Source organism: Panulirus ornatus, chromosome 44 (assembly GCF_036320965.1).
Source record: "Panulirus ornatus isolate Po-2019 chromosome 44, ASM3632096v1, whole genome shotgun sequence".
Classification (NCBI taxonomy): Eukaryota; Metazoa; Arthropoda; class Malacostraca; order Decapoda; family Palinuridae; genus Panulirus; species Panulirus ornatus.
The window spans coordinates 15,114,288-15,132,349 of NC_092267.1; the positions used below are offsets into that span (position 1 = coordinate 15,114,288).

The window sequence follows — 18,062 nt, forward strand, 5'->3', positions numbered from 1 at the left end:
GAACCATTTCTCGTATATGAGAACCATTCCACGTATATATGAACCATTTCTCGTATACACGAACCATTCCACGTATATATGAACCATTTCTCGTATACACGAAGCACTTCACGTATAGAAGAACCGCTTCACGAAATTCACGAACCACTTCACGTATATATGAACCATTTCACGTATACACAAACCACTTCACGTATATATGAACCATTTCTCGTATATGAGAACCATTTCACGTATATATGAACCATTTCACGTATACACGAACCACTTCACGTATATATGAACCATTTCACGTATACACGAACCACTTCACGTATACACGAACCATTTCTCGTATACACGAACCACTTCACGTATATATGAACCATTTCTCGTATACACGAATCACTTCACGTATATATAAACCATTTCTCGTATATGAGAACCATTCCACGTATATATGAACCATTTCTCGTATATGAGAACCATTCCACGTATATATGAACCATTTCACGTATACACGAACCATTCCACGTATATATGAACCATTTCTCGTATATGAGAACCATTCCACGTATATATGAACCATTTCTCGTATACACGAACCATTTCACGTATACACGAACCACTTCTCGTATATATGAACCATTTCTCGTATACACGAACCACTTCACGTATACACGAACCATTCCACGTATATGAGAACCATTCCACGTATATATGAACCATTTCTCGTATATAAGATCCCTTGGCTTTCCTACCCTGAGCGAGGAGGCAGAGTAAGGAAGAGACGAGCGACTGAGACTTTGAGGAAGAAAAAATGAAAAAGAAATTCCCTCACTAGAATGTATGTGGACGAGAACGTCTCTTACTCGAAAGGAGTATTTCTTCTCCCAGCTACTGATTGCAGCGCAGCCCAGAACCCTCAGGGATCCCTCGAGATGTACTTCCTTTCCCTGCTACTGATTGTGGCGCAGCCCAGAACCGTCGGGGATCCCTCGAGATGTACTTCCTTTCCCTGCTACTGATTGTGGCGCAGCCCAGAACCCTCAGGGATCCCTCGAGATGTACTTCCTTTCCCTGCTACTGATTGTGGCGCAGCCTCACCCTCAGGGATCCCTCGAGATGAAGTCCCCGGGGTTGTATAATAACAATAATAACAATAACAATAACAACAATAACAATCCAGGAGTGTTAATAACACCATCAGTTGTTAAAATACTTGCTCACTCCACAACCAAGCCAGAGGGTTTAATCCCAGAAGTGCGAAAAGCAATTGGCAATAGTACTATATATATACCATATGAGCAACGGTTTGTGGAATGGCAGTGTGTGTGTGTGTGTGTGTGTGTGTGATGTTTCGTGCTCTGTGGCCCGAAGCAGGGCGATGTGTGTCTCTTTATACGACACGAGCTAAAGAAGGTGATTTCTATTTAGGTTTTTTTGGGTGGTATGTAATACATATCAGTCGTGAGGTATAGGGTACGACCCTTGAGGTTGAAGGTACGACCCATGATTGACGTTACGACCCTTGAGGTTGACGGTACGACCCATGATTGAAGGTACGACCCATGATTGTGACGGTAAGACCCTTGAGGTTGAAGGTACGACCCATGATTGAAGGTACGACCCATGATTGTGACGGTTGACGGTACGACCCTTGAGGTTCAAGGTGCGACCCTTGATTGACGACACGACCCTTGAGTGTGACGGTACGACCCTTACCTGTGACGCTACGACCCTTACCTGTGACGGTACGACCTTTAACTGTGACGGTACGACCCTTGACTTCGACGGTACGACCCCTGGCTCTGAGACGGTACGACCCTTGCGTATGATGGCCTGCCCTTTGACCTGACCCCGTAACCAGAAGCCACAGTGAAGTTAAACTGAACTACCAAAGACAGTTTAACCAGTGAATCCACTGGAGTTAAACTGTACCAGACAGAAAAAAAAGAGAAAGAGAGCGAAGAGTTTCACCAGTGGATAGACCCGGAGTTCAACCGAACTGTAAAAGACAATTTCACTTGTAGGACATACAAAGGGATCAAATTGGAAACAACATTCCATGCTATATAACCTTTTTATTAAAGGCCTGGGAGAGAGGGGGGGGGGTTTCCAATTCAGGGCAAGCTTTGATCTGTCACTTAGATCAATTCTAATATACACCTGGCGTTCTAATGCGTATTACCTGGCGTTCTAAAGTTGCCACATGCATTAGACTCATTGTGGAAGAGAGAGAGGCACCAGGGCGGCGTAAAAGACAGAAGCGTGTGACTGAAAAGTTTGAGCGCCACAGCAAGGCTTGTTGGGTTCACGGGTTTGTGAACGAGGAGAAAGGAGTAGTTGGGTCGTCGACTGACTGGCCCTTCCCAAAGGTTCATGATAAATTACCTGTTCCACAAGAGACTGTACAGGAAAATGTGAAGGAGAAATGGAGGGGTCGTTAGCACAAGAGCGGATGAGGGTTCAATGGCGGAAGAAGAGGTGGGTGGATGGGTGATGAAGGGAAGGGAAGAGGACAGGAGACAAGAAAGGAAGGTAGGTGGATGGGTGATGAAGGGAAGGGAAGGGGATAGGAGACAAAGAAGGAAGGTAGGTGGATGGGTGATGAAGGGAAAGGGAGAGGATAGGAGACAAGAAAGGAAGGTAGGTGGATGGGTGATGAAGGGAAGGGAAGGGGATAGGAGACAAAGAAGGAAGGTAGGTGGATGGGTAATGAAGGGAAGGGAAGAGAACAGGAGACAAGAAAGGGAGGTACGTGGATGGGTGATGAAGGGAAAGGGTAGAGGATAGGAGGTTTTAAGACCGTATCAAAACAATATGTAATAAAAAAAAAAAGGTGTTTTTAGTTAACCTTATTATAATTTGATTATCCAAACAAAATAGCCAAGCCTTCATTTGATAGTTAGCTAATATTTACATAGGAGATTTCCCTCAATATATATACAGGTATGGATACCTATATGTGATAGAGAGAGAGAGAGAGAGACACACACACACACTCACACACACACACACAAACACACACACACACACAATCACACAGTTCAACTTCATCATGAACTAGATTCAAATCAACCATTGAAAAAATAATCAACAAGTAATTTTAAGAACATGAATGTATATGACACCAACTCACCTCTCTCCCCCACACTACCCACAATAGATGTGTGTACGTAGCTACTAATAGATAGATAGATAACATTACCTTTTCTTCCCCTCTCTCACAAACGTTAGAAATAATGACTTTTTCTCTCTTTTTCCCCCCCTTTTTTTTTTCTTTCTCAGATAAACGCTTCTTGGACGGTCAACTGTACAAGATGCCGGCCACCACGGGCGAAGACGGTGAGTAAAAGGGCTTTGCCCTTGGGAGAGACACACAAAGGGCCTCGCCGCCCCCCCTTGCCCTGCGTGTAGGGAGACCTGGCGGACCTAAATGGTTAGCTCCTGCGTCAGGTTGGGCATGTAGATTAGAAGGCGCGGGAGGGGAGGCGCGGGAGGGGAGGCGTGCGGTGGTCAACCTGGCGTACTAGGTGTGTGGCTCGGGCTCTGCTGTGGGACGACACTGTTCGCCCTTGAACACCTGGATGTATTTGTTGGTCAATAAACGTCCCGACGTATTTGTTGGTCAACAAATGTCCCGACGTATTTGTTGGTAAACAAATGTCCCGACGTATTTGTTGGTAAACAAATGTCCCGACGTATTTGTTGGTCAACAAATGTCCCGACGTATTTGTTGGTAAACAAATGTCCCAAGGTATTTGTTGGTAAACAAATGTCCCCTAGAAAGTTTGAGACACTGGATAACATTGCTCCAGACGCCAGTCCAAGGTCACGGCCTTTAAAAGGTCGCCAAAAGGCTCTCTGGGGACGTTTACTTCAGGAGGGTCAAGGGTGAGCCTTTGAGGTCAGTCCAAGGTCACGGCCTTTAAAAGGTCGCCAAAAGGCTCCATGGGACGTTATTCACTTCAGTGGTCAGAGATGAAGGGATTTTAAACGACACTCAAAGAGGAACTTCTCGCGAGCAAGGTGACCTTCCTGCCCCAGCTACGGACGTAGCGCAGCCTTGAAAACTGCAGGGAGGTCATGACCTCACGACCTGAGGTCAACTGGAATCACCATCGTGACACGCTAAAGACCTGAAGGAGTGTGACCTTCCTGTTCACATATTAACAAGCCTGTTAATTCCGAGGTTATCTGAGGTCAAGATTTAATGGCCGTACGAATCTTGTTACCCTTGTTAACAACATGTCTGGATCTTGTTTAATTACTTTGAGCGTCGGGTACAAGGGAGGGCCTAACGAGCGTATTAATAACTAGGCAGTTCAGTACTTCATTAAGGAATTGGCTGACGAGAAAATGGGTCTTCAAATGGCGGCTACCCTCAGCCCAATTTCCCTGTGGTGGCAGAAGACCACACCTCAGGTCACGTGCCGTGTGGCGTGACCTGATGGATGGTGCGGGACGTGACCTGACTTGACCCCATGCAGCTTAGGTAAGCGCTATGTGCTACAGTGAGCAATGCTGCATGACCAAAACACTACGATATATATATATATATATATATATATATATATATATATATATATATATATATATATATATATATATATATATATATATTATACCTGGGGATAGGGGAGAAAGAATACTTCCCACGTATTCCCTGCGTGTCGTAGAAGGCGACTAAAAGGGGAGGGAGCGGGGGGCTGGAAATCTTCCCCTCTCGTTTTTTTTTTTTTTTTTCTTTTTTTTTTAATTTTCCAAAACAAGGAACAGAGAAGGGGGCCAGGTGAGGATATTCCCTCCAAGGCCCAGTCCTCTGTTCTTAACGCTACCTCGCTAACGCGGGAAATGGCGAATAGTTTGAAAGAAAGAAAATATATATATATATATATATATATATATATATATATATATATATATATATATATATATATATATATATATATATATATATATATTTTTTTTTTTTTTCTCAAACTATTCGCCATTTCCCGCATTAGCGAGGTAGCGTTAAGAACAGAGGACTGGGCCTTTGAGGGAATATCTTCACCTGGCCCCCTTCTCTGTTCCTTCTTTTGGAAAATTAAAAAAAAACGAGAGGGGAGGATTTCCAGCCCCCCGCTCCCTCCCCTTTAAGTCGCCTTCTACGACACACAGGGAATACGTGGGAAGTATTCTTTCTCCCCTATCCCCAGGGAACATATATATATATATATATATATATATATATATATATATATATATATATATATATATATATATATATATATATATATATTTTTTTTTTTTTTTTTTTTTTTTTATACTTTGTCGCTGTCTCCCGCGTCTGCGAGGTAGCGCAAGGAAACAGACGAAAGAAATGGCCCAACCCTCCCCATACACATGTACATACACACGTCCACACACGCAAATATACATACCTACACAGCTTTCCATGGTTTACCCCGGACGCTTCACATGCCCTGATTCAATCCACTGACAGCACGTCAACCCCTGTATACCACATCGCTCCAATTCACTCTATTCCTTGCCCTCCTTTCACCCTCCTGCATGTTCAGGCCCCGATCACACAAAATCCTTTTCACTCCATCTTTCCACCTCCAATTTGGTCTCCCTCTTCTCCTCGTTCCCTCCACCTCCGACACATATATCCTCTTGGTCAATCTTTCCTCACTCATTCTCTCCATGTGCCCAAACCATTTCAAAACACCCTCTTCTGCTCTCTCAACCACGCTCTTTTTATTTCCACACATCTCTCTTACCCTTACGTTACTTACTCGATCAAACCACCTCACACCACACATTGTCCTCAAACATCTCATTTCCAGCACATCCATCCTCCTGCGCACAACTCTATCCATAGCCCACGCCTCGCAACCATACAACATTGTTGGAACTACTATTCCTTCAAACATACCCATTTTTGCTTTCCGGGATAATGTTCTCGACTTCCACACATTTTTCAAGGCTCCCAAAATTTTCGCCCCCTCCCCCACCCTATGATCCACTTCCGCTTCCATGGTTCCATCCGCTGACAGATCCACTCCCAGATATCTAAAACACTTCACTTCCTCCAGTTTTTCTCCATTCAAACTCACCTCCCAATTGACTTGACCCTCAACCCTACTGTACCTAATAACCTTGCTCTTATTCACATTTACTCTTAACTTTCTTCTTCCACACACTTTACCAAACTCCGTCACCAGCTTCTGCAGTTTCTCACATGAATCCGCCACCAGCGCTGTATCATCAGCGAACAACAACTGACTCACTTCCCAAGCTCTCTCATCCCCAACAGACTTCATACTTGCCCCTCTTTCCAAGACTCTTGCATTTACCTCCCTAACAACCCCATCCATAAACAAATTAAACAACCATGGAGACATCACACACCCCTGCCGCAAACCTACATTCACTGAGAACCAATCACTTTCCTCTCTTCCTACACGTACACATGCCTTACATCCTCGATAAAAACTTTTCACTGCTTCCAACAACTTGCCTCCCACACCATATATTCTTAATACCTTCCACAGAGCATCTCTATCAACTCTATCATATGCCTTCTCCAGATCCATAAATGCTACATACAAATCCATTTGCTTTTCTAAGTATTTCTCACATACATTCTTCAAAGCAAACACCTGATCCACACATCCTCTACCACTTCTGAAACCACACTGCTCTTCCCCAATCTGATGCTCTGTACATGCCTTCACCCTCTCAATCAATACCCTCCCATATAATTTACCAGGAATACTCAACAAACTTATACCTCTGTAATTTGAGCACTCACTCTTATCCCCTTTGCCTTTGTACAATGGCACTATGCACGCATTCCGCCAATCCTCAGGCACCTCACCATGAGTCATACATACTTTAAATAACCTTACCAACCAGTCAACAATACAGTCACCCCCTTTTTTAATAAATTCCACTGCAATACCATCCAAACCTGCTGCCTTGCCGGCTTTCATATTCCGCAAAGCTTTTACTACCTCTTCTCTGTTTACCAAATCATTTTCCCTAACCCTCTCACTTTGCACACCACCTCGACCCAAACACCCTATATCTGCCACTCTGTCATCAGACACATTCAACAAACCTTCAAAATACTCATTCCATCTCCTTCTCACATCACCACTACTTGTTTTCACCTCCCCATTTACGCCCTTCACTGAAGTTCCCATTTGCTCCCTTGTCTTACGCACCCTATTTACCTCCTTCCAGAACATCTTTTTATTCTCCCTAAAATTTACTGATAGTCTCTCACCCCAACTCTCATTTGCCCTTTTTTTCACCTCTTGCACCTTTCTCTTGACCTCCTGTCTCTTTCTTTTATACTTCTCCCACTCAATATATATATATATATATATATATATATATATATATATATATATATATATATATATATATATATATATATATATATATATATTTATATATATATATATATATATATATATATATATATATTCCTATGAGTCCACGAGGAAAATGAAACACAATAAGTTCCCAAGTGCACTTTCGTGTCATAATCACATCATCAGGGGAGACACAAGAGAGAAATATAACAGCCAGTTGATATACAACGAAGAGACGTAGCTAGGATGCCCTTATATTTCTCTCTTGTGTCTCCCCTGATGATATGATTATGACACGAAAGTGCACTTGGGAACTTATCGTGTTTCATTTCCCCCCGTGGACTCATAGGAATATATATACTTGATCACGCGCACAATTGTGATCCTTTCCAATATATATATATATATATATATATATATATATATATATATATATATATATATATATATATATATATATATATATATATATATATATATTTATATATATATATATATATATATATATATATATATATATATATATATATATATATATATATATATATATATATATATATGTGGCCTTGATTAGGGTACCGTCTCAACAGACATTAAAAAATATACATTCCTTCCCACGATTCCAGAAAAACCCAGCAGAAAATGGGAGGGAGAAATGCTATAGGGGTGGATCGAGCAATTGGACAAGGGGGTGTGAGTATTGGCTGGGGAAGGATACAGTGTGTGTGTGTGTGTGTGTGTGTGTGTGTGTGTGTGTGTGTGTGTGTGTGTGTGTTTGGCGAGGACACTATAGGCTACGTCCCCTCTGTTTTGTGTACAGTTGTGACTGACGCTCTGGGATTTTATATAAACAAAAACAGAGAAAAACAAAAAAGAGGATCCAAAAAACATATAAAGGTTTGGATTTTGCAACAAAGTGACTATTGGGGATTTTGGTGGAAATACGCCACATATATATATATAAATTTCTTTCTTTTTTTTCCTTTTTCTTTTTTTCTTTTTAGGGGGGGCTGAGTTATATTGGCAGAGCAGTATTATTTATTGGGCCCGGAGGCCGTTTTCTTTGACCAAGGTCGTGGTACTAGGCCACTACCAGTCGCTTCTCACTGTATCTGTTTTTTTGTTTGTTGTTTGTTTGTTTTTAGTGTGTTTTTGGAAAAATGGTGGACGTTTTCATGATTCGGGTGTAATAAGAGTTTGATTGATGTAGGTGTAACTGATATATATATATATATATATATATATATATATATATATATATATATATATATATATATATATATATATATATATATATTCCTATGAGTCCACGGGGGAAAATGAAACTTGAAAAGTTCCCAAGTGCACTTTCATGTAATAATCACATCATCAGGGGAGACACGAGAGAGAAATGTTACATATATATATATATATATATATATATATATATATATATATATATATATATATAGAAACACGCTTGGTATTACCCCTTCCCCCCAATGATATAGTTTTGCTGTATATAATGAATGGATGTGTGTGAGTAGTAGTAGTAGTAGTAGTAGTAGTAGTAGTAGTAGTAGTAGTAGTAGTAGTAGCAGTAGTAGTAGTAGTAGTAGTAGTAGTAGTAGTAGTAGTAGTAGTAGTAGTAGCAGTAGTAGTAGTAGTAGTAGAAGTAGTAGTAGAAGTGGTGGTGGAAGTAGCAGTAATAATAATTATCATCAAGTCACTGATATAAATTCGTTATCATCTGTAACAATTACAGCTCAGACGACGACGCTGATAATAACAGGAATTGGTAATTGTGTGTTACGATGGCCAGCGTTAATTGTACTGATAACGAAGTTATCGTTAGTATGTAGATGAATATAGCGGTAATTATCATCATGTATTATTTATATAATTATGTTCTTAATATAGTACTGCACTGTTACGACCCTTGAGCACGATGGTACGACCCTTGAGCACGACGGTACGACCCTTAAGCACGACGGTACGATCCTTGAGCACGACGGTACGATCCTTGAGCACGATAGTACGACCTTGAGCACGATGGTACGACCCTTGAGCACAACGGTACGATCCTTGAGCACGATGGTACGATCCTTGAGCACGACGGTACGATCCTTGAGCACGATAGTACGACCTTGAGCACGATGGTACGACCCTTGAGCACGACGGTACGATCCTTGAGCACGATAGTACGACCTTGAGCACGATGGTACGACCCTTGAGCACGACGGTACGATCCTTGAGCACGATGGTACGATCCTTGAGCACGACGGTACGATCCTTGAGCACGATAGTACGACCTTGAGCACCATGGTACGACCCTTGAGCACGACGGTGCGACCCTTGAGCACGACGGTACGACCCTTGAGCACGACAGTACGATCCTTGAGCACGATGGTACGACCCTTGAGCACGACGGTACGACCCTTGAGCACGACGGGGGTCGTCTGGTGTCGCAACGCCTTCCGTCTTCCGTAGGGGTCAACCTCCACAGAGAAAACGCGTTGCTGTTGTTGTGGTGGTACGATAGATTATCTACCACTCGTGCTCATATGAGCGACCGGAAGATCTTATGGGTCATAAATTCTCCACAACAACCCTCACAACCCACACTCTAACCCCCACACTCCCACTCCAACCCCCACAACCCCCCACACTCCCCACCAGGTGGATTGTGTCCAGGAAATAGTGACCTCTGTAGTAATCATGGATTCCAGGCAAAGAGTGTTGACCTGGACCTCCTGGAACTCCAGGTCGTGGCCTTCCAGAGATGGACGAAAACGATCGTACATCACGAACTGAGTTGGATTATGCATATACCTTTCTGTGTGTGTGTGTGTGTGTGTGTATGTCATGGCGTCTGTCTGTCAGAATGTATGACTCACCTGTGAGTCATGCGTATTGCGAAATTCTCAAAAATGGCTTTTGAGTTTGGAGTAAATTGATGATGTTCATGGAAATGTTAACTGTTACATGTTACTTACGATAAACATACAGAAACACAGTCCATACACTGGCGTGCACTGGTTCTAAATGGATTTAGAATTGTATTAAGGCAACTCTTTTCTGATATATTGCATCAAAATGATATATTTTCGTAGACTAAAAAAATATGTGGTATTATTCAAACCTATTCTTTTCCAGTGTGTCTCAAGACGATGCAATTTAACCTTAATTCTAAAGGGCACTAAGGCCGAAACGTCTTTACTCAAGGCCTCCCTGTGTATCAATGAGTCGGGTCGAAGCAAAGGCATCGAAATGCATTTCCATCAGGGCCAGGAAGGGAACTCGTCAGCCACTGTCCACAGCGGATCAGAGTGAAGCATAATTTTTCTATTTTTGTACCCCTCAGAGAGCATAATAATGCTTCCCTCCCTCACCTCATTTTCCCATCACTTGTGTAAATGTTTGTTCCTCATATTTTTTCCTCCCTCACTCACTCACTCCCCTCACTCACAAGCCAGACCGAATGGTCGGTGTTAATGATGTCTGGGTCATTAGCTGATCGTTACGACCCTCCCCAGGTGGCAGCTGGTTCGCAGCAGTTTCTGACCATCTGTATGTCTTTAGCGGCACAGATGAATGCGATACAGTCGACTGTATTTCTCTAGCGCCACAGATGAATGCGATACAGTCGTCTGTATTTCTTTAGTGCCACAGAAGAATGCGATACAGTCGACTGTATTTCTTTAGTGCCACAGACGAATGCGATACAGTCATCTGTATTTCTTTAGTGCCACAGATGAATGCGATACAGTCGTCTGTATTTCTCTAGCACCACAGATGAATGCGATACAGTCATCTGTATTTCTTTGGTGCCACAGATGAATGCGATACAGTCGTCTGTATTTCTCTAGCGCCACAGATGAATGCGATACAGTCGTCTGTATTTCTCTACCGCCACAGATGAATGCGATACAGTCGTCTGTATTTCTTTAGCACCACAGATGAATGCGATACAGTCGTCTGTATTTCTTTAGCGGCACAGAAGAATGCGATACAGTCATCTGTATTTCTTTAGCGCCACAGATGAATGCGATACAGTCGACTGTATTTCTTTAGCGCCACAGACGAATGCGATACAGTCATCTGTATTTCTTTAGTGACACAGATGAATAAGGTACAGTCGTCTGTACCGTTCTGTACCCACAAAGGTTACAGATGTGTGTGTCTCTCATAGCCATTGGTGACATGGTCGTGTTCAAGGGTCGTACCGTCGTGTTCAAGGGTCGTTCCGTCGTGCTCAATGGATCGTACCATCATGCTCAAAGGATCGTACCGTCGTGTTCAAGGATCGTACCATCTTGCTCAAAGGATCGTATCGTCGTGTTCAAGGATCGTACCGTCGTGTTCAAGGATCGTGCCATCGTGCTCAAAGGATCGTACCGTCGTGTTCAAGGATCGCACCGTCATGTTCAATGAACGCACCACACCTTGAACACTCCCGTCCTTCGTACTTTCGGGAAAAGAATCAAATACACCAGTTCTCGTCACCGACATATCTTGCCCCCTTGATATCCCTCGTCCCAATGTGGCAAGTTCACCACTCTAACGGAATCGAGAACATTCCAGCTGGTACAGACCGCTACAAGAACAGGCCCATCCCAGCCATGGTTCATCCACTCCAATAAAATGGGTACCTGGCTCAGGCTAGGGTATGCTATTTCATGTGTGGCGACGGGAATGGATGAAGGCAGCAAGTATGAATATGTACATGTGTACATACCTGTATGTATATGGTGAAATGTATATGTATGTATATATGCGTGTATGGGCGTTTATGTATATACATGTGTACCTTGGTTGGTTGGGCCATTTCTCGTCTGTTTCCTTGCGCTACCTCGCTGACGCGGGAGACGGCGATTAAGTACAATAAAAAATAAAAAAATATATATACGACCCACTACTAGTCGTACTTATCACTGGGCGAACGACCCACCCTATCTACCATAGGGTGAACGACCCACCCTACCTACCATAGGGTGGACGACCCATCCTACCTACCATAGGGTGGACGACCCACCCTACCTACCATAGGGTGAACGACCCACCCTACCTACCATAGGGTGGACGACCCATCCTACCTACCATAGGGTGGACGACCCATCCTACCTACCATAGGGTGGACGACCCACCCTACCTACCAGAGGGTGGACGACCCACCCTACCTACCATAGGGTGAACGACCCATCCTACCATAGGGTGAACGACCCATCCTACCTACCATAGGGTGAACGACCCACCAAGTTCCATACGACTTAATCCCCTCTACCTCGCCTCTTTCCTTTTCATCGTCTGGACAGAGCAATTATAATTAACTTGTATGCCAGTTGTTTTAATCATATGTTTTAATCACTTAAGTTTGGGTTAAGAAAAAAAGAAAAAGGACATTTCTTCCAGGTATTCTTAGAATTACTTAATCAAGTCTTAAAACTCTTCTGGTGATCTAACGCAATATGCTCTGGCAAGTATACCTCCTGTAGTATAATCCACAGACATAGACTAATAGTTATATAACAAAATGATACCATGAGCATACATCACACACACACACACACACACACACACACACACACACACACACACACAACACACACACACACAACACACACACAAAAAGTATACTGTATATGCTATCTCGTTGACTCTTTTCTTGTGGTTATACCCCAGCCATGAAGGTAAGGTACAGCATATTGCCTGGGGGATATACTCGCCAGCCTCGTGGCTGATATATACTCCCTCCTCGGATTTGCCCCTTGGTATATTACAACTGTTTTCAAATACAATAAAACTACAGTTGGAAATCCCCATTTTGATGGGATGGGTGTGTGTGTGTGTGTGTGTGTGTGTGTGTGTGTGTGTGTGTGTGCCTGGCTCTCTCTTCCCCTGGCCTTGCTGTTGTGCCTTAGAGAAGTGGTGACCCTTTCTGGGGGGGAGGTATGGCCTTTCTGTAGCCTTGCTGTGGTGCCTTAAAGAAGTGATGACCCTTTCTGGGGGGATAGCCTTTCTGTAGCCTTGCTGTGGTGCCTTAAAGAAGTGATGACCCTTTCTGGGGATTATAGCCTTTCTGTAGCCTTGCTGTGGTGCCTTATAGAAGTGGTGGCCTTTTCTGGGGGGGAGGTATGGCCTCTCTGTAGCCTTGCTGTGGTGCCTTACAGAAGTGGTGACCCTTTCTGGGGGGGGGTATGGCCTTTCTGTAGCCTTGCTGTGGTGCCTTAGAGAAGTGGTGGCCCTTTCTGGGGGGGAGGTATGACCTTTCTGTAGCCTTGCTGTGGTGCCTTAGAGAAGTGGTGGCCCTTTCTGGGGGGAGGTATGGCCTTTCTGTAGCCTTGCTGTGGTGCCTCAAAGAAGTGGTGACCTTTTCTGGGGGTATGGCCTTTCTGTAGCCTTGCTGTGGTGCCATAAAGAAATGGTGGCCTTTTCTGGGGGAGGGGGAGGTATGGCCTCTCTGTAGCCTTGCTGTGGTGCCTTAAAGAAATGGTGGCCTTTTCTGGGGGAGGGGGAGGTATGGCCTCTCTGTAGCCTTGCTGTGGTGCCTTAAAGAAGTGGTGACCCTTTCTGGGGGGGAGGTACAGCCTTTCTGTAGCCTTGCTGTGGTGCCTTAGAGAAGTGGTGACCCTTTCTGGGGGGGAAGTATGGCCTTTCTATAGCCTTGCTGTGGTGCCTTAGAGAAGTGGTGACCCTTTCTGGGGGGAGGTACAGCCTTTCTGTAGCCTTGCTGTGGTGCCATAAAGAAATGGCGGCCTTTTCTGGGGGGATAGCCTTTCTGTAGCCTTGCTGTGGTGCCTTAAAGAAGTGGTGACCCTTTCTGGGGGGGAGGTACGGCCTTTCTGTAGCCTTGCTGTGGTGCCATAAAGAAATGGCGGCCTTTTCTGGGGGGATAGCCTTTCTGTAGCCTTGCTGTGGTGCCTTAGAGAAGTGGTGACCCTTTCTGGGGGGAGGTACAGACTTTCTGTAGCCTTGCTGTGGTGCCATAAAGAAATGGCGGCCTTTTCTGGGGGATAGCCTTTCTGTAGCCTTGCTGTGGTGCCTTAAACAAGTGGTGGCCCTTTCTGGGGGGGAGGTTATGATCTTGTAAACACACTGGCCCCTTCCTGTATACAGGGAGGGGCGTTCGTCCTCCCACACGTCAAGGTGTTTTCGTCCACTCCTGCTGGCGCTGTGCTGGAAGCAGGTTTTCTGCTGAGCCCCAGCAGGAGGAGAGAGAGAGACACAGATAGACCAAAACAGTCAAGACTCCAGCTTGCTGAGCCACCATACAGTGACCATCACATATAAACATCTTTCTTCCCCTTTGCGTCTGCCATGGCTGCTGGAAAACTCCACAGCCATGGAAAAGACTGGAAATAAAAAGGACAGTACAACAGCGGCAACAAGGGCTTTAAGGGAGGGCTCTTCCAGGCCCCAGGCTAATGCTGGAAAGGGGCTCTTCCAGGACCCAGGACGACACTGGAACAGGGGCTCTTCCAGGAAAAGGGGCTCTTCCAGGCTTCAAGCTAACATTGGAACAGGGGCTCTTCCAGGCCCCAGGCTAATGCTGGAACAGGGGCTCTTCCAGGCCCTAAGCTAACACTGGAACAGCGGCTCTTCCAGGCCCCAGGCTGGCGCTGGAACAGGGGGTCTTCCAGGACCCAGGACGACACTGGGACAGGGGCTCTTCCAGGACCCAGGCTGGCGCTGGAACAGGGGCTCTTCCAGGCCCCAAGCTAACACTGGAACAGGAGCTCTTCCAGGCCCCAGGCTGACGCTGGAAAAGGGGCTCTTCCAGGACCCAGGCTAACACTGGAACAGGGGCTCTTCCAGGCCCCAGGCTGACACTGGAACAGGGGCTCTTCCAGGCCCCAGGCTGACGCTGGAACAGGGGCTCTTCCAGGCCCCAGGCTAACACTGGAACAGGGGCTCTTCCAGGCCCCAGGCTGGCGCTGGAACAGGGGCTCTTCCAGGCCCCAAGCTAACAATGGAACAGGAGCTCTTCCAGGCCCCAGGCTGACGCTGGAAAAGGGGCTCTTCCAGGACCCAGGTTGACGCTGGAACAGGAGCTCTTCCAGGCCCCAGGCTAATGCTGGAACAGGAGCTCTTCCAGGCCCCAGGCTGACGCTGGAAAAGGGGCTCTTCCAGGACCCAGGCTGACGCTGGAACAGGAGTTCTTCCAGGCCCCAAGCTAACACTGGAAAAGGGGCTCTTCCAGGCCCCAGGCTAATGCTGGAACAGGGGCTCTTCCAGGACCCAGGCTGGCGCTGGAACAGGGGTTCTTCCAGGACCCAGGACGACACTGGGACAGTGGCTCTTCCAGGCCCCAGGCTAATGCTGGAACAGGAGCTCTTCCAGGCCTCAGGCTGACGCTGGAAAAGGGGCTCTTCCAGGCCCCAGGCTAACAATGGAAAAGGGGTTCTTCCACGACCCAGGACGACACTGGAACAGGGGCTCTTCCAGGACCCAGGCTGACGCTGGAAAAAGGGGCTCTTCCAGGCCCCAAGCTGACACTGGAACAGGGGCTCTTCCAGGCCCCAGGCTGACGCTGGAAAAGAGGCTCTTCCAGGCCCCAGGCTGACGCTGGAAAAGAGGCTCTTCCAGGCCCCAGGCTGACGCTGGAAAAGGAGCTCTTCCAGGCCCTAGGCTGACGCTGGAACAGGAGCTCTTCCAGGCCCTAGGCTGACACTGGAACAGGAGCTCTTCCAGGCCCCAGGCTGACGCTGGAAAAGAGGCTCTTCCAGGCCCCAGGCTGACGCTGGAAAAGAGGCTCTTCCAGGCCCTAGGCTGACACTGGAACAGGAGCTCTTCCAGGCCCCAGGCTGACGCTGGAAAAGAGGCTCTTCCAGGCCCTAGGCTGACGCTGGAAAAGGGGTTCTTCCAGGACCCAGGACGACACTGGAACAGGGGCTCTTCCAGGCCCCAGGCTGACGCTGGAAAAGGGGTTCTTCCAGGCCCCAGGCTGACGCTGGAAAAGAGGCTCTTCCAGGCCCCAGGCTGACGCTGGAAAAGAGGCTCTTCCAGGCCCTAGGCTGACGCTGGAAAAGGGGTTCTTCCAGGCCCCAGGCTGACGCTGGAAAAGAGGCTCTTCCAGGCCCCAGGCTGATGCTGGAAAAGGACTCTTCCAGGACCCAGGCTGACACTATACGTAACAGAGAGGCGGTACATGTGACTGGCTGGTCAGGTATGCAGATGGAAGGAGCGAAGCTAAAGAAAAAAAAAATGGCCATGCTCGTGTGCATGACAGTGGCCCAGCACTACAGTGGCTATCCAGGTCCCCTCTCTGGCCCATGAACATAACACACACACACACACACACACACACACACACACATCTCTCACACCACCACTGCTCTTAACTCCAGGGTACCCCTGCGGTGAGCGCTACGCGCTAGCCTACCTCCCTCCCCTCCCTTGAGCACCCCCCCCGCTCTTCCATAAGGGCTGGATGTACGATAGGTAAGTTCACCACCGTGTTAACCCACACCCACACCCACCCACACCCCCATCCCCACACACCCACACCTACACCCACACCCCCACACCCACACCCACCCAAACCCCCACACCCACACCCACATCCCCACACACCCACACCCCCACACACCCACATCCCCACACCCCCACCCCAACCTACACCCACACACCCACACCCACCCACACCCCCACAGCCACACACCAACATCCCCACACACCAACATCCCCACACACCCACACCCCCACCCCAACCTACACCAACATCCCCACACACCAACATCCCCACACACCCACACACCCACATCCCCACACACCCACCCACACCCACACCCACACACCCACACCCCAACCGCAACCCACACCCCCACCCCAACCCACACCCCCACCCACACCCCTACCGCAACCCACGCCCACGCCCCCACACCCACACCCCTCGTGTTTACGTATCCCTGCAGGAGAATATGGCACCCACATTGTGGGCGGGGAGGCGCGTTTCCTGCAGGCTGGGTCTTCGCTCTCGCTGGAGTGCGTGGTCACCCACACCCGCGCGCCGCCCACAGCTGTTCTCTGGTACCACGACCACAGTGTGCTGGACTACGACTCTCCCAGGGGAGGTATTTCCCTCCAGGTATGTGTACTCGTTGCCTCTCGCCTTCTCTGCCCTCGACCCAATCCAAGTAGGGCGATAACTCCATTCGGTTAGCGTGGGGAATAGGGCCAAGCAGCCATGAGGACTTGTTACAGACCTTAATAACATGTTAACTACCCATTATACACAACCATACCCCCTTCCCCCCAAAGAAAATCCACTTAGAAACACACACCCCAAAGTTTGACGCATTCTGGCCATCCATTTCTGACTTCAACATGACAGAGATTCAAATGTCTGTTTCTCCTCCTATTTCCCCCCTTTCTTTTTCTTCCTCCTACGTAAACCACCAGTTATCCAAAACCCTACACCCAATTCCCCATGAGCCAGTGGTAACTACCACCCTAACCACCACCTCGTTCGTGGGTACAAGAGACGACCTGGAACTCACCTCGACTCCTGGATACCAGATCACCAGTTCGAACTCCATGAGGACACAAGGAAAGGGGATGGAAGACCCATTTATTCCTCTACGTTTTATCATTCAGGTACTGAACAAGTTCGCAGGTGACCTGAACGAGGGTGCGAAATGACCCTTTGGATACCGGTGGACCCCGAAGGAAGATTGCAAAATAAAGTTCAGAAAGAAAAACCTTTTTTTTCTCTTCTTCACCTTCAAACAC

The 18,062-nt window shown here is 46.8% G+C and overlaps 1 protein-coding gene across 1 annotated transcript in view; it reads left to right on the forward strand.

Moving 5' to 3' along the window:
* Positions 1-18,062, forward strand: part of LOC139762777 (kin of IRRE-like protein 1) — a 200,065-nt gene that overhangs the window by 172,542 nt on the left and 9,461 nt on the right. Inside the window, exons 5-6 of the mRNA XM_071687919.1 lie at positions 3,271-3,327; positions 17,246-17,418. Of these exons, the coding sequence (XP_071544020.1) occupies positions 3,271-3,327; positions 17,246-17,418 (230 nt within the window). The remainder of the gene's footprint in view (positions 1-3,270; positions 3,328-17,245; positions 17,419-18,062) is intronic.